Source organism: Natrix helvetica, assembly GCF_964273705.1.
Source record: "Natrix helvetica genome assembly, chromosome: Z".
In the NCBI taxonomy this organism is placed as follows: Eukaryota; Metazoa; Chordata; class Lepidosauria; order Squamata; family Natricidae; genus Natrix; species Natrix helvetica.
The window spans coordinates 37244602-37257845 of record NC_138554.1 but is presented as its reverse complement, the minus strand read 5'-3'; the positions used below and the strand labels follow the sequence as shown (position 1 = coordinate 37257845).

At 39.7% G+C, this 13244-nt stretch overlaps 1 protein-coding gene across 3 annotated transcripts in view; it reads left to right on the top strand.

Annotated features, from left to right (window-relative positions):
• The window catches only part of POLD1 (DNA polymerase delta 1, catalytic subunit), a 28967-nt gene extending 15898 nt beyond the window's left edge, over nucleotides 1-13069 (top strand). For all 3 annotated transcript variants that reach the window (XM_081932513.1, XM_081932515.1, XM_081932514.1), the window contains exons 19-28: nucleotides 1664-1759; nucleotides 2699-2836; nucleotides 4863-5038; nucleotides 5519-5671; nucleotides 6667-6769; nucleotides 7059-7191; nucleotides 8031-8144; nucleotides 9320-9372; nucleotides 10871-10968; nucleotides 12725-13069. In XM_081932513.1, coding sequence (XP_081788639.1) covers nucleotides 1664-1759; nucleotides 2699-2836; nucleotides 4863-5038; nucleotides 5519-5671; nucleotides 6667-6769; nucleotides 7059-7191; nucleotides 8031-8144; nucleotides 9320-9372; nucleotides 10871-10968; nucleotides 12725-12821 — 1161 coding nt within the window. In that variant the 3' untranslated portion in view covers nucleotides 12822-13069. The remainder of the gene's footprint in view (nucleotides 1-1663; nucleotides 1760-2698; nucleotides 2837-4862; nucleotides 5039-5518; nucleotides 5672-6666; nucleotides 6770-7058; nucleotides 7192-8030; nucleotides 8145-9319; nucleotides 9373-10870; nucleotides 10969-12724) is intronic.
• The last annotated feature ends 175 nt before the right edge of the window (nucleotides 13070-13244 follow it).

Genomic DNA, 13244 nt, shown 5'->3' with positions numbered 1-13244 from the left:
TTCACTTTCTAATAGCTTATGATATTAAAAACTATTTTTACATTTTAAACTGAGCCAATGTTTTATAATTGATCAACTGAAGCTTTAAAGCAAGCAGAAGGAAGTAGAAAAATATTTTAATTTCATTTGAGGGGCTAAAGCAAAATTGCCATCAAATGATTAAAAAAAACAAACCCAAGACAAATTCCTGTCTAGGACAAGGTAATCTAAAATAGCCATTTCTAATTTGGACATTTTAGAATATAACTTCCACAAATCTCAATCAACAGGGCCAGAAATAAGGGGTGATGGTAGCTGTAGTTGTGCAATATTTGGAAGGAGTGATGTTGAAGATGATTTGCATGGTTAGATTTAGCTATGACAACTAAACAAAAATTCTGGTAGATAGATATGCTTTCTCTGAAAAGATAGGCAAGGGGAAGCCCATGACCTATATGGGATAGCCCAAGGTGTCGGGTTATCTATGCCTGAAAACAAAATGTTCAGCTTTTGCATCTTGATTGTTCTAGTTACAATTCTACAAGTTTGGTTAGATACCCGGCAGATATTTGCTTGGAAACTAAGCAGACTTTCTAAGTGGGTGGGGAACTTAATATCAAGAGATTGAATTTCAGGGTTAACTGCTTTCTAGAAACATTGTAAGAGAATTAAAGATTGATTTTAATTCTCTGATTTATTGGCTTTTGAGTACTATTGAACATGGTCTCTATAAGATATATGCACTTTTAAAATTGTAAACGTTTTTTTAAAAACACTTGACTGTTAGGGAGGAGCACATTTAGAAAATGATTCAGAGGAAGTGCTTTATACTAAATGCAAGCACAGCACCTCTCTGCTGTTTGTCTAATTGAAGCCTGGTTTTGCCCGATTTCCAAATGAGTCTACAAACAGAAAAGATGCTACTGTTTGAAGAATCTATTAATTAATGCAATTCTTGAAGCATTGGCATTTTGTCCCCAGAGTCCTACTGATTGCTCAGTTTTTACTCTGTTTAGATTCTCTTAAAGTCCTTTTGCAAGCACTGGAATTCCTCTGAACAAGATAATATTAACAGCCCAGTTGCTACTCACCAACTAGATTTCCTATTAGAGGAAGTGATAAGAACCAACTTACTGGGTCAGAGTCAAAAAAACTGCCTCCCCATTGCAAAAATATCTTCCTCCTGCTGATTTAATTAAAAGAAAAAATGAAAGCGTATTTTGTAAACCAAATGCTGAAGTTGTGATAAGTTGAATGCCTTCTAGTTGTTAGTTAGAAATAATCCTTGATTCTTTTTACACAAATTATGTACAATAAATACTCTTGCCTGGGTACGTAGTGCTAAAAAGTTCTCCTGGACTTCTGGATTTTTTTGGGAAGCTTATCTGGTATTGTCTACTATAGTGGAATACAGTTTGTATCAAAAATGTATTTGTAAAAATATATAATCTGAGAAAGTAGATTTTTTTTTCCAAAGACCAATTATTTCTTCTAGTAAATTAAGGAAGTCCTAAGTTCTTAATGTTTAGCAAAGATGCTAATATCAGATAGAGTTTTTGATAGAGACAGTAGCAGAGACTGATGAAAGCCTTGGGGGACATTGAAATTTAAAGTTACTGCAACTAAATCTTTTTGTTTGTCTCCTCAAAGACAAAAATAATGCTTGCTACCTATTCCTTCTCAGAGTGTGACTGGATTTGGGCGTCAGATGATTGAGAAAACAAAGCAATTGGTAGAATCCAAGTACACTATTGCCAATGGATATAAGGCTGATGCAAAGGTGAGCAAGAGAAGGGTAAACTTATATTTCAGTGCAGTGGTAGATGGACAGGAAAGCTGAAAAGGCAATGTACTTTGTAGAATAGCAGCATACAGCTTTTTTCTTTTAAGGAATAGATCAATTGGGTTGTGTAGGTTAATGGTTACAGTGCCAGAACTAAAATTGGATACCAGGTGTTTTCTTTAAAACTGTTAACACCTTCTCTCAAGCTGAAGGCAGCCAGGGAAGGTCATTAGGTCTTGGCAGAAGTCTGAAATATTTGCTTGTGCAGAAATGAATTTGAAATATTTGAAATTAAGCAAAAGTCATATGAAATTCAAGTCCACTTTTGTCTCTAGAGCTAAGGTTGCCAATGCTTGCCTTAGAGGAGAAAGCATTTGCTATATTCCAATTTTGGTTAGCGTAAAACTTGCCTTGTCATCCTTTAGGATCTTGTTCTCATTCTTTTCACATTTCTTTGGCAACATGTAATGGTATGTGGGAATTATTTTGAGTGACAGGAAGAAGAGCCACAGACTAGACAACCGTTATGCAAAAGGTATCTTAGCCCACAAAGACAATGGGGGCGTGAGAAGCATTTTAGAAGGGACCCTCCCTAGTCTGCTGGCAAATAAAGGCTGGAGAAATATTTTCTGAATTGCATGATTCTGTAACCTTAAAATAAAGATAATTTTGGTATTCATGGCTTACGCTTCTTGCCTGGTCTACTTCAAAGGGCTGATACAATGGGATCATATTTACAATGACTTCAAGGATTGGGGTTAAGCATTGGAGGGAATTGCATCTTCTCACTAGGAAACGGGAGAGACGCAGAACTGACAAAAAGAAGAGTGGTGGTATGTCTTTTGACAAAGGAATCTAGTAGCTCTTAGGTGTAACTGAAGTGCTCCAAGATAAAGAAGGACAAGAATTCTTGAATATTTCATTCTTTCCTTGAAGGTTATATACGGGGACACAGATTCAGTGATGTGTCGTCTGGGTGTGGAATCAGTTGCTGAATCCATGGAAATAGGCAGGGAAGCAGCAGCCTGGGTCTCTAGCCATTTCATTCCACCCATCAAATTGGAGTTTGAGAAGGTACGTTTGATGATATTGAATAGGTTTGAATAAGTACTTGATACAAGATTGTCAAGCTGTTTTCCAGGGTGGTCCTTTCAGGTGTGTCCAAGCTGCAGGCATAGAATTAAGTTTCTTACACCTCTGAAGAACATCTATTCATGGAAACTTCCACCAATAGGAAGTTTACAAAAGGTAAACTCTTGTTATTGAATCCATTTTCAGACAACTCCATAAGTCTGGGTATACATCTTGGCCATTGCCCTCATCCAGAACATTTTTCCCCCAATTTTGTAATCCAGCCTAAAGTCCTGGAATTTCCTAGTAGACTTTCATTTGATCCTGCTTAACTTTTTGAGATCTGCTAAAGTTGGCTAGGAGACCACAACCCAGCAGGGCATTATTTTGTGAAAGGCAGATAATGAAGATAGAACATAGTGATACCAAGAAGATGTAGAATGACAATAAATGTTCAGAAGCTTTAATCAAAATTACCAATATTAAGTTGTTCAGTGAATATTCAAATGACAAACTTGATAAAATTTTAATTGTGAGAACGCAGTTAACTTGCATATATTTTTGTTTCATGCCTGGAAAAAACCATTTCTAAGAACGTAAAAAGTAGCCTTCAAGCTACTAGAATTCGTTAAACACAAAGCTGAATGGTTAATTTTCAGCTAACAATCTTTTCTCTACTTCAAAGTCTTTCATTAAGAAGAACAATGGAGAGTTTTGCTTTATTGAATTGAACTGAATACTTTACTTGGCCAGATGACATTAGACATACAAGGAATTTGTTTATGGTATAGAATCACTCAATGTACATGCAAAGCAATAGAAATAACAACAACAACAACAACAACAACAATAATAATAGTGGGACTTCAGAATCCAGACTGACAGGCACTTGGCCTACAACACACCTGACATAACAATAATTGAAAAGAAAAAAGTATGGTTCATTGACATTGCAATACCTGGTGATGCACGAATTGAAGATAAACAGCAAGAAAAAAAATCACAAAATACCGGGACTTGCAAATTGAAGTTGAGTGACTGTGGAAAAAGAAATCATGTGTTGTCCCAATTGTAATTGGAACCCTTGGAGCAATACCTACAGGGCTACCTCGCTATTTGAAAATTCTAAATTTACCTGACTTGAACATTCTGACTCTACAAAAAAACACCCTATTTGGAAGAACTTATATCCTCCGATGTTACCTTAACAGTTCCTAGGTCCTTGGTTAGGACTCGAGCTGTTAAGCTATCAACCAGCCCCAAAGGCTGTGAATCTCACCAAAGATTAACATCATCATCATCATCATAAAACAACAACTAATAAAAGGGGGAAGTAAAGAAGATAACAAGAAGGATAAATAATAATACTACAGTCACACTATATACATAGACATTAGACAGAACTGTGAGAATCAGCTTTTCAGCAGAAATGGCACAAATCTAGTTGTCTTGGCTACAATGCCCTATAACACTGTCCTGAGGGAAGGAGTTGAAGCAGTTCAGGATGTGGGGGGTCTGCAGATACCTTCTCAGACCTCCTTTTGACCTGTGCAACATAGAGGAGATATTTCTACAGAAGGCAGGTTCATTGCAATTATTCTTTCTGCACTCTTGACCATCCATTGGTGTTTGTACCTGTCCTGTTTGCATACATAAATTTCTCAAAGCAAAGTGGGATCTTTGTACCCTTTGTCCAGCCTTATTGCATTTCCTAAATTTTACTTTTTGTCACTTCATATTCCCTTTCACTTGGAATACTACCAAACCTACTTAACTGGCTAATTCCTCTATGGCTTCTACATTCACTTTTCATTGATTTCCATTCTTCCAGTCTTTAGGCAAGGTGCCATCTTCATGAATATGCTAAAGATTTTGCCCACTCCATAAACTAAGTGGTGCATTTCTTCTCAAACCAGACAGTTATTTCTTCAGTTCCTGAAATCCTAGTCAAATTAAATAGTTGGATAGATCTTCTGCAATGGAATCTGGTTTTGGGAATTATACAAAGCCATGATGTTTTCTCTACCAGGTATATTTTCCATACCTCCTGATCAATAAGAAGCGCTATGCTGGCCTATACTTTTCCTCCAACTCTGACATGCATGACAAGATGGACTGCAAGGGCATTGAGACTGTGCGTCGAGACAACTGCCCCCTGGTGGCAAACCTTATCAACACCTGTCTGCAGAAGCTGCTCATAGATAGGTCTGTAAATTTTAGCAGGACTTGTTGTGTCTGATGAGCATCTAAGTAGCAGGAATGTGTTTGTATAGGGACAATATAAGCAAATATTTGTAACTGCTAAACTATATTTTAATTGCAACATTTGCAAGATTACGTAGTATATCTTTAGGGTGAGCAATGTGGGAATTTCAGTCTCTGCCCTCCATTCCCCTTCCTGTTTTGTCCTCACAGCAGCTCTCTGTGGTAGGATGGGCTGTGGGAGAATAACTGACCCAAATCATACAATGGATTTTGAGTGGAACAATTTGAAGCGGGGTTTCCCCAGTTCATTATATCATTCTGAGAAGTAGACTACATTAGCTCCTAAAATGACACTTGCCCCTTTGGTACAAGACTTTTTATCCCCACTCCCACTCCAGCCTGTCTCTAGTTTCTAAAACTCAGAATTTGTGTCCTATTCAAGAGGACATTCTTAATTGTCACATGCGCTGTACTTTTCAGGGACCCTTCTGGGGCTGTCACCCATGCCAAGGAAGTGATTTCGGATCTGTTGTGCAACAGAGTTGACATTTCACAGTTGGTGATCACCAAGGAATTAACACGCACTGCAGATGAATATGCAGGGCGCCAGGCTCATGTGGAATTGGCCGAGAGGTGAGCTGAAAGCGAGAGAGAATGCTTTAATTCACTTTTTCTTGTTTAAGAATATAGCAAGAGTCCTCTAACTTGAAGATACTCAGTATCCAGACTTGGAGAAGGTTAAATAAATCTGTTAAACAACCTTCTATTGATCCAATCCACTAGTCCTCTCCTAGTCTAATCTACCTAGAAACAAATTTCCAAGGACTTTTCCTAATCCTGCAGTATGCCAAGGATTGAACCTGGCACCTTTTGCATATACAAAGCACATGCTCTCTCAACTATGTCTGGCCCCTCTCTTGGGATTTGATAAGGAAACTGTCATGCAGCATTGAAGGTTTGGCACTGCCTCATCTCTCTCCCCACAGCCTTGCTACCCTAAGTGATACCCACCCTATCTGTCCTCAGGGCAGCGGAAAAAGGTGTGTGGGCGTGGGGTGGCCGGCCAGGCATGACTGAGGGGAAAGGCAGAAATAGCCGTGGTGAGTGCAGCTGCAAGTGGAACTTCTGTGACACCCACCTCTTGGCTCTGGGCTTCCTGTCTTGGCTGAAGCCATGTCATCCACCACCCAGAGACACCTGGGAGGTGACAGGGGCCTTTTGGCTGCTCCACTGCCTCTCGATAAACAAAAGTTTAGAAGGTGAAAGTGCTCTTTTGCAGCCACATTTGTGGAGGAGACCTAACACTAATTATATTTTCTGCTGTATATTTTCTGTGCCATTCTCCATCCCTTCAGCCCCTTTTGATTTCTTCTCTGATATCTCTCTGCTAAGAGAAAATACTCCACTTGGGTCATATGTCAAAACTTTCCATCTCCCATGTCTGAACTTTTAATTATCCAGAGCTGCTTATTCTGCTTCCCACTTCCTCAGTCCATCCTGACTCTGCTCAGGCTTGATTTGCAGTCTCCTTAACCTTCTTCTGAGATTACTCAGTTCCAGTCTGCCTCCATTCTTTATGCAATCCTTCACTTTGACCTATGCAGCCCTCTTATCACCTTTCCCTTTAGGATGCGTCGGCGAGATCCTGGCAGTGCTCCCAACCTGGGAGATCGAGTTCCTTATGTTATTATTGGTGCAGCCAAGGGTGTTGCAGCATACATGAAATCTGAAGTAAGTATGGAAGAAGGATGATGATGATATGCAGTGAGAAGTTATACATGGAAGACAAGGCTAATAAGGCTTGTTATTGTGGTGGTCAATATCTTGTACAGCCAAAAAGTAAATATTTCTTTCCTACTATTATCAGAATGCATGTGCACCTGGCCCAGTAGCCTGTTAAGTGGCTTTCAGCCTTCAGTAAAGAGATACAGTAGCTTTGTCATTAGGTTCCCTGGCAATCTAGTTCTACTTCTTAGACCCTAGCAATGCTTCTTGCTTATGTCTTTCTTTCTTATTTTAGGATCCCATCTATGTGCTGGAGAACAACTTGCCCATTGACACCCAGTACTATCTTGAGCAACAACTAGCTAAGCCCCTCTTGCGTATCTTTGAACCAATCTTGGGAGAGGGCAAAGCTCAGAATGTTTTACTGAGTGAGTGTGATCTTTGACCTTCAACAAAAAAATCAAAATAGGACCTTGATTTTGACTTAGTAAAAGCTTGGTAGGGACCTTCGCTCTGGACTTTTAATGACAATTAAGACTGCTAAGCTCAGACTGCCCGTTTTTCAATTGAGCCATAGGAAGAAAGGCAGCTGGGATACTGAATGAGAATGAGCAGAGATATGCTAAATGGCCTTTGGGAGCACCTGCCTATTGTTGGTTAGCTTTGGAAGCTAATTGAGGGCTTCAGACTGGGAAGCCTGAAAATCAAAAGCATCTCAGATTGCTCTCAAGAAAACTATATAGGCTTGTCTTTGGGAATCAAACTTTATTTGAAGGAGACTATCTATGAGATTGACTGATTGGGTAGGTGAAATTTGGATTCATGTATTTATTTATACCCCACCTTCATTATAAACAACTCAAGGCGATGAACATACTTAATACTCCCTCATCCTATTTTCACCACAATGATAACCCGCTGAGCTGAGCTGAACTGAGCTGAGGGAGTTGGGCCCAATGCCAGCCAGCCTTTGTGTCTAAGGCAGGACTAGAACTCATGTCTCCTGCTTTCTAGTCTGCTGTCTTAATCAATAGACCAAACTAGCTCTCTTGCTTTTTTCACAGCAGCAAGAATATTTTTTGTACTGGGGCTTTATTTTTCTAAGCTGCCCAGAGTCACTGAGAGTGGGTTGGATGGCCATATACATTTTCTTGATAAATAAATAAAAACATGACTGACTGAGCAGGTGAAATCAGCAGTGTTTTCCCTCATATGCATAAAGACCTGGGCTGTGGTATGTATGATCCTTCATATCTTCCCCTTGCAGAGGGAGAACACACTCGCTGCAAAACAGTATTGACAGCCAAAGTTGGAGGACTGATGGCTTTTGCGACTAAACGAAGCACCTGCATTGGTTGCCGGGCTGTGCTCAACCACCACGGTGAGATCCTGCCTCTGCCCACATGTCTTCTCAGAGTCCATTAATTTTTTTCCCTTCCCCCATCCCTCACGTCTAACCAACAGTGCATGTTGCAAGTTCCTATTGCCGGAACTTGCCACAGACTACAGAAGCTGCGCCTCTGTTACCAGCAGGAAAACTCTTGCAATAGATCAACACCACTTCACAGTTTGTGACCTCTGCTGTTGCCCCAGTACTTTCTCTCTCTTAGGTCTCCTCAGAATTTATAGGAGAGAGAAAAGTGCATATTGTAAGAAAATAGATGAACGTATTTGCCTTGGATGAATATGAAGCTAATAGGCAGCAAAGCCTACTACCAGGATTCCTGGCTTATTTGGGAGGAGATTGATTTCTGGAATATGGTTTAACACAGACATGTGCAATTTCCGTTGGTTGAAGTGCTGCAGCAAGCTTTGCACATCATGTGTTAAGGATGCAGTCCAAAAATGGAAGGAGTCTCAGGACTTATTTTGGGAACACATTTCTGAATGAAACTGATGCTTTACATTTATGCAAGACTTAGTATAGCTATGCTACATCCTTAAACTCTACAAAATCCAAAAGCAATGCAAAGAACTGAATTTTTTTAAGCCTACCTGTTTGTGATAGGGTGGTTCTAGGGGCTATGAAAACGATTTCTGGTGAGCTGTATATTTTGCCTTCAGTATATTTTGCATTCAGTAGAGAGAAAACGGAATAAGTTAATTGGATTGAAGTTTAAAGTTTAAAGAAGATTTGAACACTTCAAAGGGGAATATCTCAAAAGTTTTCAGTAGTGGTTTTTTTTTTCGTGGTCCCGTTATCTGGCAAACTAGACCACAGTTAATCAAAAGGCAGGTGCATAACAACAACAAACTGAAAGAATGAATAACTTGAGATTAGTGAAGCAAGTGGCTTAAACAACTCTTCAGCCAAGGCCCAAATTAAACTGAAATACTCTGAGATAATAGGACTTTCTGTAAATTCTTTCCCAGAGGCAGAGATTATTTAGGTGCCAAATACAATTCATCCAGTCTATTGTTGCAAATAAAATGTAGCTTGTTGTTTCTCTGCTTTCCTGGTTCCCCCTCCCCATCAGAATGGATTTGAGAATGTTACTCCATATGGCAGAATAGGGTGGGTGGATGTGGTTTTTTTAATATTTTGCTCTTCAACAGGCGCTGTGTGCAAGTTTTGCCTGGCTCATCAATCTGAACTTTACCAGAAGGAGGTAAATGAATTCATGATCAGGCAGCGTTAGCTGGCTTATAATCCACTACTTAGGACTGATAGGCCTGTTTCCCTGAAAAATGAGAAATGTCAGATGAAAGAAATGTTGAGTTTGCAAATCACAAATACTTGATTTCACTGGGAAGTGGTGGGAGGAATTAGCTTAAGATTAACCACTTGGGAACTGGTAGCAGTTTGAAAGCAGAATATTCTGGTAATAGCATAAGGACTAAAAGCTTGAACTCAGAAATCAGAAAATCCCTATTATAAGCAGTCCTGTCATAGGTCAGGTGTGAACCCCTGGCTCCCTTTTTGAATCAAGTGCTACTATTTAATTTAAACCACTTTATCTTGACTATCACAACCTTAATTGAAAAAAAAGTCAAAATGTAGATGCCATTTCACATGGATAAGAACAGTGTTCCCTATGGCCCATTGTGACCAGAAAATTATTGTAAATACCGTATTTTGCGGACTATAAGACGCTCTGGTCTATAAGATGCACATTAGCTTTACAGGAGGAAAACAAGAAAAAAAAAATCTGCCTCTGCTTCCCAGCAATTTGCCTCCTTGCAGCAAACAGCCGGGTCAGCTTCAGCACAGCCTGATTTAGCACAAGCAGCTGTTTGGTGGTTGGATCGGCCTCCCAGAATACTGCCATCAGCTGTTCCAGGCTGCAGGGATCGCTGCCACCTATCGCCGGCTCCAAGCATTCCGTTTTTTGTCTCCACGTGCCCCATTTTTGGCCCGTTCCAGGCATCTGGGATTGCTGCTGCCACCGGTGTTTAGCGGCAGTGGGCTGCGGTGATCTCCGCAGCCTGGAACAGCTGATCATTGGTATTCCAGGAGGCCAATCCAACCAATCAGCTGCTCCAATCAGCTGCTCGTGATAAATCAGGCTGTGTTGAAGCTGACCAGGCTGTTTGCTGTTTGCTGCAAGGATGCAAGTTGTTGGGAGGCAGAGGCGGCTGGTGGAGGCTGGCAGGTGGCTGGAGCTTCAGCAACATTCGCTCTATAAGACACACAGACATTTCCACTCATTTTTTTGGGTGGTGGGGAGTGCGTCTTATAATACAAAAAACATGGTTGATTCCTGCCTTTAAAAAGATAGTTGTTTCCTTTGGCATATTCTTCCCCATATCTATGGGATTCCCCCCCCCCTTTTTTTTTTTTAAATTCACAACATGCTATGACCTAATTTTTTCAAGTGTGTTTGTTGAATAGGCTATCACTGCCAGATTTATATATGGTGGAAAGTACAGGTCAAACTTATAGCTTAGCAGGAGCATGAACTGGACTTTTTTCTGGGGTCCTTATTGCAACATGGATGTAATAATGTACTGCCTTACAAATCTACTTTGAGGATCCCAACAACATAACATGTTCAAAGTAGTTTGAGACTTTGAAATGCCTACTAAATGCTGGGTCACATCCAAGGGAGAACATCTTGCTGCTCTGTCTTGTGGTTCTTCCTCCCCCATTTTTCTTTCTCCCCATAGGTGACCCATCTAAGCTGTTTGGAAGAAAAGTTCTCTCGTTTATGGACACAATGTCAGCGTTGCCAAGGGAGCTTACATGAAGATGTACTGTGTACCAGGTGAGGACTGATCACCCACCGCACCCTCTTATGGCAGCACAAGCTCTTGTATGTTCCCACGGGACATTGGGATAAAATATGGCTTTATGCCACCCCCCCAAGTGTTTACAACTGCTTATCAAGCTGGTTAGGGATCAGCAAACAGATGGCTCCCACGCAGAGGTAGGGGGCGGGGGTATACCTGAAGCCATTTATTGCCTTTATAAATATAGCACCTGCCAGCTGGCAAAGGGATTGGGAGGGAAAAGATAGAGCCTCATGTTGTGGTAATCAGCATGTGTTAGCTGGGTTGTCTGGATTTAGAGAAGAGTGCAAGAGAGGTACATTTAACATGGGACATTGGGACAAGCAAAGCCTGGCTGCTAGAATTTAAGAACTTAGGGGATAGAGTCTTCATGCGATAGATGGGCTTCTGACTACAATACAGAATAATCATTTAAATTTTTCTTTACATTAAAAACAACACATTATTATGTGTAGATAGATAACAAGCACCATACTCTCCCCCACCCCCAAAGGTGGCATTAATTTTCTCATTGGGTTAGATTTAAATTGTGCATGATATCCTAAATGGAGTTAATTAAATCATTACTGTGTTCAAGCTAGCCAGTAACATTCTAACAAATAAACTATATGATTTAACGTAATGCCTTGGTCACAAAGCATCTAATGTCAGATTTTCTCACAATATGCTATACCATAAATTATTCTGTTTGAATCTATTCTATGCTAAACTCAGTCCCCGCTGTTATTATTTTTTTTTACAGTTATAATTTGTAAGGAACATTTCTGTGGAGGGTTATTTTAGAACCAGAATCTTCTAGATTCTGCCTGAAATGATGGTATAGACTAGTACTTCTTAAAGTATGGTCTGGGAATCTCCAAAGACCTCCTTTGGGGTCTGCAAAATCAAGATTATTTGCCAGATCTTGAGGATGTTTGCAGAAATTTAACAATGCCACTTATTATTTTTTATTTGTTAAAAATAGTTTTTTAAAATGAAAAATATGTTTGTTAATATCTAATGGTTTGAATGCTGTTATTTTTACACGATTCAATAAACAATTAAAATATAAATTTAAATTTGGTAAATATGGTAAATATCAATAAATATAACTCATATAAACAAAAGTTCTTTAGAGGTCCTTTATCTATATATTACAAAAATTCTGATTTGATGGCTACATGTCTCATCGTTTCAACTTGTCAGTTATCTTTAACTGGTTGAAACAGTGCATTGCATAGCAATGATTTCTGAATTAAGCTACCTCAAAAGGGCTACCTTATAGAATGCACGAAAATCCCGGATCCATGACTCCCATGTGATTGAAATTTGACAATTTCGTGATCATTTAAGTGCTGACACACTGCTACCTGCAGATTCAATAGACGGGTCCCACCCAAATTCTCTGGAGACAAAGTAGACTGGTCCCATAATTGATTGCTGAGGACAGTCAGCCCTTCATAGGTGTTGAGACTTAACTCCAGAATTCCTAGCCAAGCTTTTTTGCCTGTGCTGAATAAGAATTCTGGATGTTCTTAGTAAAAGGAGAAAGTTAATTTGTCAAGATAGAGACAAGCCAAAACATAAAGGTTCTATTCTTTTCCTGCAGGGGAATTATCTTTTGTCCATCGCCCCTTCCCCCTCCACCCCCTAAATTTCTGGATATCACTGATAAAATATTTGCCACTCTCATAAAAAATGCCAGTTCTTCATTGCTCTAATTTCTGGATTTTTTTCCCTTCTTTCCTTCAGTCGTGACTGCCCCATCTTTTACATGCGGAAAAAGGTTCAGAAGGATCTTGATGATCAAGAATTGCTGATTTCCCGCTTTGGCCCCCCTACTTGGTGATTGCTCCTTCTCATCTGACGGGAACTATATTCATCTTTTTACATCTAGAATCAAGGCGAAGCCTCATTTAGGAAACTCAGGGGAAAATTACTGGTATTGGCACTGTTCTGCATTATAGACCCCATTGTCAGAATTGGGGAGGACACAAACTGCATATTGCAGGAGAAATAATAACTTGGCTCCAAAAAGCTCCTTTGTAAAGTTGTGTGTTTGTAATATAAGTTTCTACAAATAAAAAATAGCTCTTTTTCTTGCATGTTATTGGAAGTCACATAGATTTGAATTTTTTGGAAGAATTATTACATGGTTCCAGATGACTATAGGGGCCATCAGACTCAGGAGTCCTGCATTTAAGGTGTTTACTGGGCAGCCAAAGCAAACAGCCCAAACATTTAATTGTCAGTTTCATGAACCCAATAATAT